Source organism: Struthio camelus, chromosome 11 (assembly GCF_040807025.1).
Source record: "Struthio camelus isolate bStrCam1 chromosome 11, bStrCam1.hap1, whole genome shotgun sequence".
Classification (NCBI taxonomy): domain Eukaryota; kingdom Metazoa; phylum Chordata; class Aves; order Struthioniformes; family Struthionidae; genus Struthio; species Struthio camelus.
Window position 1 is genome coordinate 26,290,168 of NC_090952.1, and position 16,299 is coordinate 26,306,466.

Here is a 16,299-nt window from a genome sequence, read left to right on the forward strand (position 1 = left end):
CGGAATCGTGGAAGAAGGCATCAAGTAGATCTTTTTACTAGCTATGACCACTGCTACATATTGCAATAATAAGTTTTTAAGTAAACGATTCAGCAAGTGAACTCGTCGGGACAGAGATTTGTAATGCTTGTCTATTTCCTGATGTTGTGGAGTAAGTAAATAAGCCTTCAGCGTGGTAGTCACCTTCCACCTGACAGAGAAAGATGAGCAACGAGTGGTGTCTCAGTCTTTCACTGTTCCTGAACCAAAAGGATGTTGCAGAGCTTGCTTGTTAGGTGCTTGGAGCTACGTACCAGTCAAGCTGCAACTAGGTAAGATGGCAAAAAGCCATAAGTGATTGTGGCATTTCTCTCAGTGCTTTATTCCCTTCTGTTTAATCTGCTGGGAATAGTTGCCTCTTTTGCGAGGTAACTCAGTGGGAGCTGGTATCAGAGCCCTGAAATAGACTTGCTGCTCAAGCAGCAGTGCACAAAATCAGATATCCAAATCTGCAATTTATGGAGACTAAACTAGAAGTAAAATGAAACTGGCATATATATCCATTCAACACTATCTGCTCATCGCTTGTTGATGATCTTGAGATCTCTTTATACCTCAGTCATGCCAATTTCTAGCAATTCAATGGTAGTTAAGTAGGTGAAATTATATAAACATCTTCTGTAAAGCTAAAACTTGTTATAAAAAAAATCCTCATTTAGTACATATCTCAAGTTATTCTTTATTAGCATGGAAAACATTTTTCTCCTGAGTTCACATTTAGAAATACTCTGTCAGTCTCCACAGCAACCAGATGTGATGTCACAGGCTAATGATTCAAGGTGGGTGATAAATAGAAGAACAGATAAAATCTTAAAGATCTCCTCTCATGCAGAGGTTCACAGTGTTGAGGAATACAGATCAGGATGTTGAAGTAAAAAGGCTTCTTAAATAGAATATTTACATATTTCATAGAAAGAATCAACAGTTACATGCTGAGCTATACAGCAGTCTTAACTAGAGGAATCACTGCTATGTGTCATCAGATGATTTGAAATGCTAGTATTTTCACCTGTCTTAGAATACATGTTAAAAATTTGGAAGGGCAATGTGTATCTTACATATAACAGTCAGATGGATGAATGGATGGATGAAATGAAGTTGGAACTTAGACTGTGTCTCATTGGTGTCTGTCAGCTGTTTTTTCGTGAGCAAAGAGGCAAAATGAAGTAGCTTAAAAATAAAGCAGATTTTCTACTGTTTCCCATCAAAACATTAGGAAGTGGATGAACTGTGTAGAGAATTTTATTAGGAGCTGCAGTATTAGCTCCCATGAGAAAGGAAAGAGGGATACCTAAACAGTTTATCACTGGTCTCTTCACCTGAAATAGTTAAATCTATTCTTTATACCGATTGGGACCTAGGTTAATACATTAGTTTAGTTGCAATTTCTTTCTGTTCCTTATGCACCCTCAAAAAAAAAAAAAAGTTTTTTCAGAAACTGATGCATCATCACAGACTTTGACAAAATAGCATGTTTTGCTGAAATGAAATTTTCGTGGAAAACTATATCTTTATGAAACGGCATAAGTATGATAACTTTTTGATGGATAAGTAGATAATCCCTATCTCCTTTTTCTGTTACCCTTAACCTTTACAAACCAGGTAATCAGAATTAGAGCTCCCATTTGGATAGTATATCAATCCTTCTGCTCTGGGTCTGTAACAGGTCACTTACCATTTAATCTTACTATGAGTGTGCAGATCTCTGACTAATTCTGAACTCAAAATTTTCAAGCCATTTGCCAGAAACAAACACCACCTGTGCTGTTTGTAAGCTTCAGCTGATGTTACAATAAAGAACCTTTATCATATAAAGGGGGTAATGCTGCTATCTTTGTAATACTGTGAAGGATTTTATTTTCAAATTCCCTTTATTTTGAATGCTCTCCCCCTTCCCTGCACCCTCTATCTGCCTCCCTTCCCATTTCTCTCCTTCAGGCTGATAAATCTGTGTCCAGACAGTTGCAGTGTTTCAGTGACTTATATGGCCAGAAAGCCCTTTTAGGGCAGTAATGAAATATTTTACTGTAAGATAACAGCAGTTGTTTAGAGTGTGAATTAGAAAGTTTGTTATCCAGGCAGCTGCTTGTGTTAATATCTACCTTTTCATGGGAATCAGGCAGAAGGAATAGGCTTTTTTGGAAAAAAGATAAATAAATGTAGGGGCGGGCAAAAGAATAATGTGCAGTAACAGCTGGACTACAGTTTATGAATATATTGAGATGTTAGTTTGAACTCTTTCCTTCCTCCTCTAGACAAACAAGGCTATTAACATGTAAGAAGCTAATGCAGTGTGAAGATTGCCCAGTAGTGCTGCTTGCTCTTCTAGAATGTGAAGAGTTTCCCCTTGCCCTATTCTGTAAGCTTGGTGATGTAAAATTGAGTGCATACTCTCCATACAGAATCAATTATTACTCTCACTAAGTACGGCAAGTGAAAGCTGCTCATGATCGTGAAGCCTGTCACTGCAGCCATCCTGCCCTGTCTTGAAGCCCTCAGGCTCCTGACCAAAATGTTAAATGCTGGTCAGAAAGCTCTTGGAAACCATTCTCCTGTGGGCCATTGGGTCACTGATAATCCAAATGCCTTGGAGTGACTTTTTTCATATCTAGTACACCTACAAACTAATTCACTGTGTGAATGAGGAGCACTACTGTCTTCTCATTATCTTAGTTATAACTGCCAAGCTTTTCCAAAAGATCCCATTCCCATTCAGTGCAAGTGGGTTGCTTGCAGGAAGCTGAGCTCAGGTGTGCAGATGAATGTTGGAGATCAGATGGGTAAATGCTCTTTTGAACCCAATGAGCAAAAGACTTTAAATTTCCTTTTCGTTATTGCTGTAAGTGCATACATATTTAGATAGTCACAGTTCTACTCTAACTTTTTGTGTAGCTTGCCAGTTAAGAGGTTTTCAGCTAGGTACTCCTGTGTAAAGACTGGTAACTGATCAGAAGCATTCATGCGTGATCTTAGGTAGTAACCATCTTATGTCAAGCCTGAGTATAAAAAGATGTTCTCTCCTAGCACAAGCTGTTTCAAGTGGTAAGGCTGGTGGGTTCTGTTCTTGTCATTCAGAAAAAGCAATGCATTGTAGGTTTGTGGGGTGTTTTGTCCCCCTGCCCCGAGCTATCTGTTTGCTAAGAGAATTTTGAGGTGAAGAACTAAGGAGAAGACAGTAGTGACCTGGATTCCTTAAAGACATAGAAGTAATGCAAATCAGGCAGGATTGTCATTGGGTTGTATGTGCTCTGCAAAAGAAACTGATATTTTTAATAAGGTAGAGGGATAGCATTCCTGTTCCACATTAAAGCTCAGGTTGCTATTGCTGTTGTAGGCTTTAGCATGTAAGGATGCTTGTTTTGACATCTTGGTGGTTTTGGCTCCCAGAAATTTTTCCTACACCATAAGTCTTACACAGCTGCAACACATCATCTGATTTGTTTTCATTATAGATGTTTGTGCTTTTATAATTGTAGCTGCTGTGCCCTATCTTGCGAAAGATAACAGGCAAAACAGAGTAACAGGCAATAGTCAACAGAAGCCTAAATCTCTTACCTCAGAACTGCACTCAGCTTTCTGAAGGACTTCACACAGGATTGCCTTTCCATGAGTGCTGCACCTCAGAGCTATGTTTCTGCTACTGGATGAAAGAATTCTTGGAGTTCTTAAGATGGCTCATATCTTATTTACTCTCTTCAAATGGAATGGTGCATGTTCCTTTAGCTACAATAGTGGATGACCGTATTCATTATTTGCTGCTGTGAAAAGCAATAATTACTTAAAATGATGAAATTCAGTTTAGCTTTCACGAAGAATAGTTTGGGCAAGGGAAAGATGAGGAAAATAGTCACTGGGAAACTTAAAAGGCATGTGAAATAAAGGTGGAGAACGAAAGATCATCTCAGGCTTAGTTTAAAAATCTGTGAGTTTATTCCTTTCATACAGGAAAAACTCATGCTTATTTTAGTTGTAGTATTTATGGCAAAAGGAAATGAGCATTATTCAGCTGGATGAGAGTTTGACTTCAGTTTTGAAATTTTAGATGTGTACCTATTAAAAGCATGGAAATTTGTTTTCATGTGAGCAGCTTTTTTGGGGCCTCATTACCATTTCAAATGTTTAAATGAAAAAGACGTGCACTTCTAGTAAGAATGGAATAATTCAGGACTGTTCATTGTTGTTCAACTGTGTATATTGTTTTTTTTGCTTTGAAATAATATTGATAGGATGAAGGAAGTGTGAAAGAAATTCCTATTACTCATCATGTGAGAGAAGGATGTGAGAAAGCAGATCCAGCACAGTTTGAACTACTTAAGGTTCTTGGTCAGGGATCCTTTGGAAAGGTAAGATACAAACTTTGTTTTTGTCTGATGTCCAAAATATCTGTTCTGTGTAGATAGTCTTCCATCTTTAGTTCAGATGGATGCTTAGGAAGCACCAATTGTATAATGAGCATGGACAGGCACTTCAGGAGGAGATGATGATTTCTCTGTTTCTCTTTTAATTATTGTACTTGACACAGTGTGAATGTTTGACTTCTTTTTTCAACTTAGGGAAACTGTATTGATGTGGATACAGGGGAGTGATTGTGGTAGCTTCATCTTATCCAAAGTAACAATAAAGTAAATAACCTGGGAAATGTATTTCGGTGTGTTGTTTTGTTGTATTTAGAAAGTGATCTACAGCTAAGGACGCTAAGTGAAAAATTACTGAAATAGTTTACAGAAGATACATGACTTTTTTCTGTTGTGATAATTACTTTTTTGTAACATGCTACTTGGTGCTACATTTCAGAAGTGAAATTAGCAATCAACTGTCTCAGTCCCTGTTTTGAAATGCTAATTAAAATATTAATCATAACACAACTAGCTCATTTAATTTTTAAAACACCCTAGGTCAACTTTGCAGCACTTATAAAATTGCTTTCTTTGGGAATACTATATAAAGCCGATTGTCTAATCTGTTCTTCTGCTGGTTTGGTCTTTCTGGTGGCAGGAACAAATCTGTGCACATGATTGTATGAGAAAGAAAAATTAGTATTAGGCATTCTGTGAATAAGTAATAGGTTAAAAATGGCCTTGAAAAGATTTTCTTAATATCATACAGTTTTAGAAATACTTCTATATCTGTTGAAGTTGGTGGCTGACTCCCTCGTATGCTTCTAGTCCTCAGAGACTAAAAGGCTCCATGCATTTGTTACTCCTGACTTGAGGTGTCTTAAGCCGACTGTCAGGATACAGCGTGCCTGGTACAGACATCTTACTCTTTAGTGAGAAAGTGATTCTTTCTTTACAGAGTTCAGACCTCTAACAGCTTAAGGAGCACTCTTGCTCAGGACCCCACCAGCACGGTGAGCTGTCGGTTTCAGAGCGTTGAAAACCGGACAGTACTGGTTCAAGAACCAGACTTAAGGATCAGACCATAACTGCAGCACTTCTGAGCAGAGCTGTATTTATATAATATTTACTGTTTTCTGTTTAAAAGAGCAAACAAACAATACAGATCAGTGGCTGTTTCCTTCATGATGTTTGTTTTCTCTCCAGCTCATGTTTCCCAAGGATGTCCCTTTGGGTTTTTAGCAAACACGTTGTTTCCTCTGACCTTATGTAGTACTACAACCTGTCTCTACCCATTTTTACTTCACTGCTATGAAGTAGTGTTAGACCTCTGGTCTGTTAGTTTAGCTTCTTTGTTCAGCCTTTGATAACGTTCTAGGGCTTAGTCTGCTGAAGATGGTCTTTCGTTAGCTGAGCTCAATCACCGTGCCCAGTGCGTGTCCGTGTCAGTTGTGCTTTAATATGTGCTCCGTGTCAATGGTTGAACAATTACCCACTGCATCTCTGCCAGATGTGGGATTATGGAGACTTTGACTGCAAAGTAAATAGATGCTGCTTGATGCTGGTTTTCATTGGCAGCTATTTACATCCTTATTAGCTAGAATTCATAATTTGTGCATGGATGCCTTGCACTGTTACAAGCAGATAGTTGTTATGCATCAAAATATTTGCTTTTTTGATGTTTTACTTTACTAGCTACGTTTTAATTCATCAGTGACTAATAGATTGTCAGTATGTTAATCTGCACGTTTTCTTCCTTTGTGGCGTTTGATTTGTTCCCTTTACAATAAAAGGAGCAGTGCTGTAGATCAGTGATTGGGCAAAATTCAGAACCAAAACAACTGATTACCAGGAAGCACGGTGATATTTTTTTTTCTTTTTTGCCCTGACCCTTTACAACTTAGTGGCAGTGCATGAAGTTCTAATTCTAGAGTGGAAAAGCTTTTGATTTAAAAAAAAAAAAAAAAAAAAAGTGTGTGTTTCTAGATACTTATTTTCTAATGAAGTATATATGTAAATAATTCTAGTATTAATGAAAATCTGAATAAAAATAAGATCAAAGGAACAGTTTCAAATAACTCTTGGCATTCTCTTTTGGCTTGTAATATTTACTGCAAAAACTCTTCTCATAATTGTTACTCTAATAACAATTTAGAAACAAACTCATGCCAGAAGTTTTGTAAAGTGAAAGAGGTAGCATTTAGAATACTAGTCAGTGGAGATGCATGTGTTCCTACTGCATTATTCCTTCTAATGCTATGTTTTTCTTAGTGTCACATCATTTACTGTCTGTCATTACAACTCTTCTGGAAAGAAGAGAGTAGCCAAACCTGTTGGGGTTGCTGCTCCAGAGGGGAAGGGTACTTTGATCTTAAATGGAGAGGTTTCCTTGCTCCCGTCTCACCACTGTTACAGAATTCATTAGTATAACCTGTTGTGTATTTGAGATTCTGGTCTTAAACCCTGGAAGTCTGTTAGTATGAGTGGTAACAGACTCAGGCAGACTTGTCCTGTTGTCTTTATCCAAGAAAATAATAGAAAAAACACATGGTATGTGAGTACTTGTTTGATAAATACTTTCTTAAAACTGCTCACTGTAGAAAAGAACGTGTAGACTGTTTATGACCCATCTGACTGTGTAAGAGAACTTGCTGGTGTAGGTACCTGTATCAGATACTGTATCCGATTACTAGCAGAGAAGGGAATGCGGTTTTGCTCTTTCTGAAACACTGAAAGCCGTGTACAACCAACAGGAGGCCTGCAAGTGCTTTGTTATACTTGCTTATCCCATTACCAAGCTTGCTTATGGGAAAAGGCCTACTGTGACTAGTTGGCAGTCTTCTCGTTCTACAGCGTTTTGGGGGAACGGGATGAGACTGGGGGCATGCTATCCCTTTGTCTGTATTAGCGAAGTTAAAAGTAAAGGTGTACTAGTATGTGTTTTGTGTGAATGTTTTTTGTCAGGGTGTTCTGGTGTTTCCGTAAAATATTTTTAGCAGTAATTAGAAATGTGATATTTATATTGCTAGGTCTTCCTTGTAAGGAAAATAATTGGTCCTGATGCTGGGCAACTTTATGCAATGAAAGTTTTGAAGAAAGCTTCTTTAAAAGGTATGCATATCTTATTAATTAGAACTTTAGAAAATAGCTTTTCAGTGGCACGTGCATCTCTTAAATGAGTTTTGTAGATACTTTTTTTTAAAAAGTTTTCTATCTTAAATCTCTTTTCTTAATGAGTTCATTGTTTTTCATTGACGCCAGACTTTTAAACACAAATTGTTCCAGAAAAGAATTATTTTAAATCTGGTCATGTCGGTTTAATTATATGATAAAGTGTACCCTTTCAAAGTTTAAAATTGCATTCTTTAATTCTGTTTAGCCTTTTTCATTATACTAGAGCAAATTAATTTCATAAACAATTTTCCTTTTATCTTTATTAGGTTAGCGCTCTGTAGTTAAAATTCTAAGCCGTTCACTCTTGTTATGGGAGCCATAGCAAGCTAACCTATGTTTTTGGCTTCTGGAAAGCATTTTAATGGAGGCAACTGCACTATGTAAAAACATGCCGTGTTCCTAGTTGGAGAGGAAAAAGTGATCTTAAAAGGCTGGATATCTATATTCAGTAGAAATAGTTAATTCAGAGGTTAGTTATCTGGCTAGATGTGTAGATGCGAACTTCTGTTATTTGAAAGAGATATGGTTTATCACAAAATATTGGGATTTTTTGAAAAAATGAAGATGATAAAGCTGGGATAGGTAAGGAACAAAATATAATTTTGCTATCTGAAAACATTTTGTGGGAGAAGTAAAAATTAAATACAAATTAGGTAACGCAGAAAAAATACTACTGTGGATAGTTAAAACTTTCTATATATTTTTTGCTCTATTTGTATCATACCTAATACATTTGTTTAATACGAGTCTTATTTTTTCTTCCTCAGTTCGAGATAGAGTTCGTACAAAAATGGAGAGAGATATATTAGTAGAAGTAAATCATCCCTTTATCGTCAAACTGCACTATGGTTGGTATTTATTTTTTTTTGCTTCCGTCTTTTTCATTTCTTTGAAGGTGTTGCTGATTTTCTTCTTGATATTGGAATGGTGTGCATTAAACCATAGCTTTTAATAAGTACAACTAAGTAAGATTGCATATAGTTAATACAAAGAACGTATGCAGGATAAGAAAACAGGATGCTGACAACTAGATATTGCTGGCTTCTAATGCATGTTATTACACTAAGCTGTATGAATTGTGCCATGATGGCACTCGACTACAGAAATGACTTTACTAAAAGAAGTCTATCAGCTTTTCTGAAATAGCCTCTGCAGAGCTTAACAGAGCCATTGTTTTTTTGCCTGAAGTGTTTAAATGTGCCTGCCTTTTTTCTTTTATAATTGTACATTAGCCTTAGTGTTAGTTTCAAAAGACACTCAGAGTGGGCCAGGAATCCTATTTCATACTCTTTTCCTTTATATAGATCTAGTAGCCTGACACTTCATTTGTGTTATCTCTGGGAATCTTGCTGCTAGGATGCAGACGTATGTGGCGTTTACCTGCAGATCTATAGGAGTATTTTTAATACATGCATACCCCTCTGTTCAAATGGAGTTCCAGTCAGGTCTTCCTTCCTTCCAGTGAAAGACTAACTTAACATGTTCTCTGTGCACTGAATAGCAAGAACACTTTATCCACGTTTTTGAAGGATTGTAAAAGCATTTGTGGTTAATATGAAATCAAGTTCTTACCAAAATGATTATACGCCCCTGTGAAAGTGCCTGTGTAGATTCTTTAATGACAGAGAAAAATATAAATATTTATTTTCTTAATAGGTATATATCAAAGTAGTATGAGAGCTCTATGGCACTTTTAATTTGGATTTTTGAAGTCTGCATCTGTAGCTGTCTATTCCTTACTTCACAGTCCTTCTATTAGCAAACTGCCCCATCATTTCAACAACTTGATTCTCTGTTGATAGAAAATTTTTACATTGGTACCTAGTGACTAGCTACTTGAGGGGTGATCTTTAACTTTGCTAATAGCTTCCCTTGTTTAAAAATGAGAATGTGATCAGCTTGAAATATATTGAATTTGCAATAAATTAATAGACTGACTTCCAACTTTGTGTGAAAGTTTTCTCAAGTGAAAAAAAAAAAACCACCAAAGAAGACATCCAAACCCTCAGTTCAAATATGGCATTCAAAATTTGATTAAGAAAATCTTTTTCTCACTTTTGTAGTTCTAGCTTAGTATCCAAATTAGGGTCTGGCTACTTTAAAATCACATGACTGAGAACAAATGTAAATGAAAGTGTGTGTGTGTAAAATTTGTAGATTAGGTACTTTGTACTTAAAGATCTTGTGCAAAGCTTGTTAGAATTTTCCAGAGTGTTTTACTTTTTCATTGAGTAAAACCACAGTACAGTAATTCACCATACATCAGGGTGTTTCCCTCTTTGACAGAGGAGAAATACCAATATTTAATGATCTCTTATGGCTAAAATTGTCTTCTGTGAAGCAGCAAGCAAGTAATCATTGATAAAGTTAATTCATGCAAGTTTGTCACGTGCAGCTGAATAATTTCAGTTGCAAAACCAAAGTGTTCTGTTATGCTAGAATCTCCAAGTTGTCAGAGCATTCAGAATCTGTTTTGTAGATCATTGTCATATACAACTATTGATTTGTGTTTTTTAAAAAGCCTTTCAGACTGAAGGGAAGCTATATTTAATATTGGATTTTCTCAGGGGAGGAGATGTGTTCACACGATTATCCAAAGAGGTAGGTACCTAAAATTTTATGTCAACTCGGTGTTTGGAGTTTTTTGTCAATACAGGCTGCTTCTCTTTAGCTATTTCCCCTGTAATTCTTGTCGCAGTTAAGTTTTTAATAATTTAGCTGTGCTTTTCTTACATATGCTAGAATAATGGGCTACAACCGTAAGAAATATAATCAATGTGCATTGATAAGTAGCCTAAGCTTTTCCTTTATAATATCTAAGTAGACCAGTTCTTTTGTCTAAAAATGTTTTGTTGCTTGGAAATTTAACCGAAGTAAATCAAGACTTAGCCATAAAGACAGCAGAGGAATACAAAGCTCACGGTCATTTTAGGTGATCCTGAAAGCCTGTATTTATAAGAGATTTCTGCCACACTGTAAAATTTCATAATGCTGTAATATAAATCTTAATGATTAATCTCACAAAGTGAAAATATTGACTCTTTTAAAGACATTCTTTTCCCCCCTACCTAGTATTGGCATGTTGCTGGAACCGTAACTTTTCATTTCTCTTTTTAATTTCTGGGGAGGCAGCTTCAGGGCAGAGATTATAATGCAGCCTTTTTTTGTATTTGCCATAAAACATTCCTGTGTATGTTTGTGTAAATATTATGAACGTGTTTATAAATCTTTTTTCTTTGTGCAAACATATCGTAAAGCTCTAAATTTTTAATGGTACTTTTTCAACAACTTCACTGTAAGAGAGCCTTTCCGTGTTTTCGCCAGTATAGGTGCATTTATATTTCATAGAAAAGGACATTTTCTAATATGGCAAAGCTGGGTACCTGACTGGTTTGTGACATAAGAGACTGTTATATCCCCATATCTGTAAGACGTGAACTAGGTTTTGTTTTTTCATAAATATCTGTTTTAAAAAATCGAGGTTCGTTTCAGGGACAGGCAAAAGGGAAGGAAAAATTGTGGGTTTTTTTGCCCCGCCCCCCCCCCTTTTTTTTTAACTGACCTTAGTAAAACATTGCTCCTCTAATAATTGAGCTCGAATTCATTAACTATGAGCTATTAAAATAGAGGCTAAGAGCTGTCTTAAGGGAACTGGCAAACTTGTAAAGGGTTATTGAAACATTATGTATGGAAGTGGTCAATCCCTGCTTTGATATAGGATGTCTAAGTATAGGAGAAATTCTAGTATAACAGGACCTATTCTTTTTCAATAATGCGTTTAGGATTACTGACTATGCAAGATCCTTAAATAAGAGATGCAAGTCTGTCTGTAATGGTACTAGCTAGGCAGCTGGAAAAGGTGTGTATTCCCTTTGTGAATAAAGAAGCAATAATTGTGCAGTTGTTCTTGCTGTTAAATTTCTGCAAGTGATTTGGGAGACTTCATATAGCTTCTGCGATGGTCTTTAAAGCCTTACTGAGTATATCTAGGGAAAAATTGGGCCTTTTTACTTGTTAGTAGGGAGAAAAGCAATTTTTTGGAAGTACAAGTTAATGCATAGTCGGTGGGCAGTACATGTGAAAGAAAATTCCTTATGGCACTTTATACTTACCACACACGGACTGTTTTAAATTAAATGGGTTTGGTATGAGGTTATTAAAGCATTTTTGTTGGTCTTCAGATTTTAATGTAGGCATGAGTTTCAGCTGTGGAAGTGAAATGAATACTTCATGAAGTTTTCATTTCATTGGTAGAATCTAATGAAGTTGATTTATATTGTGTTCAGTATGTCACAGAAGGTAGTTTTAAATGTAGTTAGTTATTGTTATAAGGTTGCAGATCACCATTTAGCATCTTTGTATTTTGAGATTTGCATTTTTTCTATTTCAAGGACTAATGCGGTACAAATTTTCCCCATTGTTCTTTTGCATATAGATAAAAAAAAGTGTCAACTTTGCCCCTATAAAATAAAGGGGAAACTTTCTGTGCTGTTGTATAACAGCTTTGTTGTTCACACAGCACTAATTCCTCTTGTTATGGAAACGGGGAATATTTCTTGTTGCCAGTAAAAACGATTACATGTTTATGTGCAATTCAAAGTACTAATCAATGTATTACTAAATCATTAAGTCCAGTTACCTTAATTTATAGAAAAGTCTTTTTAGCTATTTACTGTGCGGTTGAGATGTTTCTGCTTCATGTTCCTGGTGTTTTCAACAAAAAAGGAACAATTCAGTGTGCGTGGTGGTGGGGCTTTTTGGTTTGTTTGTTTCTAATTTGAGATTGGAAAGGTTATTAGCTTCTCTGGTAATGTGGATAATTTGTAGAACCTGACATGAGCCAAAGCAGTTATGATTCATGTATATGAAAGTTAAAAGCAACCTTTTGGGTATGGGACAGAAATGCAGCTCTGTAAAATGTCCTATATGCAAGGTCAATCAGTTTTTTGGATATCCCACAAGGTTCTTGGAATTTCTTTTCCTGAAAAGAGCAGAGTAGGTATTCCTTCAGTTCTCACTGCTGCTTTTTGTATGCCTGTTTTCACTGTTTCATGTTGTGTCCCTTTTTTCCTAAATATTGGTAACGTGAATTCGCAGGGACAGTCAACCACCGAGAGGGCCACAATAAAAGGAATTATATATCAAATTTTATGCCGCGTTGGAAAGTGGTGATAGCTAACAGTCTGTGTAGGATATTGTGCCAGAAGGAGCGCTGGTGGTCAGCAAGACTAAATATAATAATTAAATTTATTACCATAAAAGTTAATGTTCTGCAGTAACTGCAGAAATTTTTGTTTGTTTTTAGGTATTAAGGTTAGTTCTTTTGTATGCCTGATGATTAGCCCGCTCTTGCATATTGTTTCTATTAGGTGAATTCATGAATTGTCAGTGCATAAGGTACGTGTGAAAGTTATTTTTAAATTTAGGCAGATAGAAATGTTTTCTTTTAGATTACAGTTTAAAAAACTGAAGACAAGATCAGAAGGTAAATCTATACAGTTCTTATTAGGTTATGTTTACAGAGGAAGATGTGAAATTCTACCTCGCAGAACTGGCCCTTGCTTTGGATCACCTTCACAGCTTGGGAATTGTATACAGGGACCTGAAGCCAGAAAAGTAAAGTAAAATGTATTTTACCACTATTACATGTACTTTGCTTATTGCTTTGCATTTTCCACTATAAATATATTTTTAAAAAAATTAAATTCTTGTTTTGTAAGATTTTATTAAGAAGTAAAAAAAAAAAAAAAATTTAACAAGCCAATAGTATTGCATTTAAGTCAACAGATGTATTTTTTGTTAGAGGAGATCCAAGCCGTTAACTATTATATTTTATGTTGTATGTAAACATTCCTTTTTATGTGTGTTGGTGAATGTGAATTTTAATTTTCAGCATTTTGCTTGATGAAGCAGGACATATCAAGTTAACAGGTAGGTAACATTTATTAGTATAGCTCTTTAATATTTGGGCGTAAGCTTTTAGTTACAAGTATAAGATGTGTAGTGGTGATCAGAGTATGTGTAAAGCCTGTAGTTAGCTGTTTAGAAAGCTTTTTTGGTCACCTTTTTTTATAATTAATCTATGTCCCCTTCCTTTAAGTGGTTTTTGTCTATCACTAGGTACTTTTATTGAAGGACTTAAGAACATCTGCTGCAGGCTGTGATTGTGCAGCAGATCCGTATGTCCGAGCAGATTCCGTTGCAGTTAGGTTAGTTGAGGGGATGTTTTAGTAACTGAAAACAACCCACTCTTCAGGTCAGAAAGTGACCCGTGTTGAGGTTGACTGTTAAATGCCTTTTAGCTGAAGATTGAGAGGTTTATTCACCCAGGCTAAAAATCACTGACCTTGAGACTTTTAAAAGGAAACATAGATGTTTTTGGTGTTCTGGAAAAAAAAAAAAATTTTAGCACTCAATGAGACTTCTGAAATGTGAACATTTTTTTGTGTTTCTGTTTCATTACTTTTAAATGCATATAAACTTGCAGGAGAGATGTTTTATGAGGAGTAGTGAAAATACATCTCTTCTGGGAAATTTATTTACCAAATAGACTGAAAAGACTGAATGCTGTGTTTGAGAAAAGATTAAATTATAGTGAATTCCTGAATTCTTAAAATTGCATTTAAGGTAGTATTTTTATATTGTAAAATACATTGGGTGCTCTGATGTGTAAGTATTGCTGTTAGATCCAAGTTAGTCTCTCAAACTTTTTGGAATATATATACACAGTGGATTTACTTGTAGACAGCTGATTATTGGCCAGATATTTTCTAACATGGAGTGACCTGATATTTGTTATTTATAAGTATTATAGGCTCTTTTTTTCTCCAAGTTATGAAGTTTCTTTAAAAACAGTGTTTAAACCCATATTAGAATGATCAGTTTCTAGATAAAAATTCTGTTAGACTTCTTTAGCATCTGAATTATTTTCTCCCCCCCCCTCTTTTTTTTAAAATAATAATAATGATGCTGAAATTCAAAACCAAGGCATAAAATCACTGCTTTTTCCTGGTGTCATGCAGAAACTTTACTGATGTGGGATTTTTATTGTCCACAAATGCTTAAAAAGGGGCTGTGTAGGAAATGGTGATTACAGCTGTTTATAAACTACCTAATTTTTTAAATTTTGCATGGTACTTTTTAATTGAATTCAACTTGAACTAAAATGAAATATTATTTTTGGGCGTGTTTTTTTTTTGTTTGTTTTCCGCATCTCTGGAAGTCACTTTTCAGGCAGCTTTCTGGGTCAATGAGGAATCCTAAAATTCTCACTTCCTTCTGAAAGTGGAAAGAGTAATTGAGAATATTTGTCAGAAATCATTTTTCCTTTGTAAAAGGGGAACCTTGAGACTTTTATATTGAGAGTCGGGTTAACATCAAGGACCTGTGTACTCATAGCATTCTTTAATTAAAGAAAAATATTCTGGAGATAAAATGAGTAGACATGTCAGACTTTTCTTTACTGAACTTGTGATTCAGGTTGCAGAACAGTGTTGCCTTATGTAACAACATTATTTTTAGTCTGATTTTACTTATTCATCACTCAATAATACCAGACTGTGCAGACTGTGTTCTCTTTGAAACTCATTTTTATTTGTATCCTTTTTTTTGGCATTAATAAAATGGGCAGCATGCTCTAGGACACAGAGAAAATGAGAACTTGCACCCTAAGGTTCTAAACGTATAGAGTTTTAACTATTGAATTGCTTATATTTTGACTAGTAATTCTGATGGCCGATCCTCGATTTAATATGACTTGGAGTGGTGTGATATATAGGACATCTGACATCTCAATGTCAGACGTCAGACACTAGTCACGCTTTCGTTTTGCGGTACTGCATGCAGCACTGTTTGTTTTTGAAGTTCTTCTTTACCTGCTCTGTTCTTGTGATGCTGTTGTAGACTTCGGACTCAGCAAAGAATCGGTAGATCAAGAAAAGAAGGCCTATTCTTTCTGTGGTACGGTAGAATACATGGCACCTGAAGTAGTAAACAGGCGAGGCCACAACCAGAGTGCCGACTGGTGGTCCTTTGGTGTGCTCATGGTACTGTATGCTTCCTTGCTTCCTGTGCTTAGAGGGCAGAAATGCATTCCCTGCGTTGATAAGCGGATGTTAAATAACCTACTTAGAATAAGCCTGTCAAGATTTAATTAAGAGTTCAGCGCCTGGGCAAAGAGAGGAGCCGAGCTGATAACTGAATTGCTGCTGAAATAGGAACCAATACGAACAAAATTTACTTCGCACCTGCATGGCCCTGGAAGGAGTGTTGTTAGGAACGTCAGAGGTTCTCGATGCGCTCTCTAGCGCCTGCGTGTGCTCTTTCGGTAGTTTAGAACAGTTGCAGCCAACGATTTTCATGGATCGGTGTGAAACTTTAGTTTGTATATTTATTTCGTGTGGTACTTCAGTAAAAGGAAAAAAAAAAAAAAACAAAAGGCTTGCTTTGATGGAGTTTTAATTGCATTTTTGTAAAAGTAAGCCTGTTGAATGGACATTAGAGTGGAATAGTGAAATAAGCCAGTATTGCTAGCACTTACGCCATAAGTTAGACAGCCTGACACTAGGCCGTCAGCCTGAAATACACGTATTGACGTTACAATTAAAAGTAGAGTATTGTTTTAGAATTCCTTCTTGCTGCTTTCATAATACAGCAGCATATGAAACTAGGTTATAAGGGGGGGTTTTATGATTCTCTAGTTTAAGTAGTTTTGAGGTTATAACTGTAAAGTCATCCTACTTCAACATTA

At 36.0% G+C, this 16,299-nt stretch overlaps 1 protein-coding gene across 4 annotated transcripts in view; it reads left to right on the top strand.

Moving 5' to 3' along the window:
* Window positions 1–16,299, top strand: part of LOC104152347 (ribosomal protein S6 kinase alpha-6) — a 51,504-nt gene that overhangs the window by 13,981 nt on the left and 21,224 nt on the right. For 3 of the 4 annotated variants that reach the window (XM_068956844.1, XM_068956842.1, XM_068956843.1), the window contains 7 exons: window positions 4,266–4,382; window positions 7,406–7,487; window positions 8,318–8,398; window positions 10,072–10,151; window positions 13,060–13,166; window positions 13,444–13,481; window positions 15,453–15,595. In XM_068956844.1, coding sequence (XP_068812945.1) covers window positions 4,266–4,382; window positions 7,406–7,487; window positions 8,318–8,398; window positions 10,072–10,151; window positions 13,060–13,166; window positions 13,444–13,481; window positions 15,453–15,595 — 648 coding nt within the window. The remainder of the gene's footprint in view (window positions 1–4,265; window positions 4,383–7,405; window positions 7,488–8,317; window positions 8,399–10,071; window positions 10,152–13,059; window positions 13,167–13,443; window positions 13,482–15,452; window positions 15,596–16,299) is intronic. The other variant, XM_068956845.1, reaches the window with a different exon arrangement.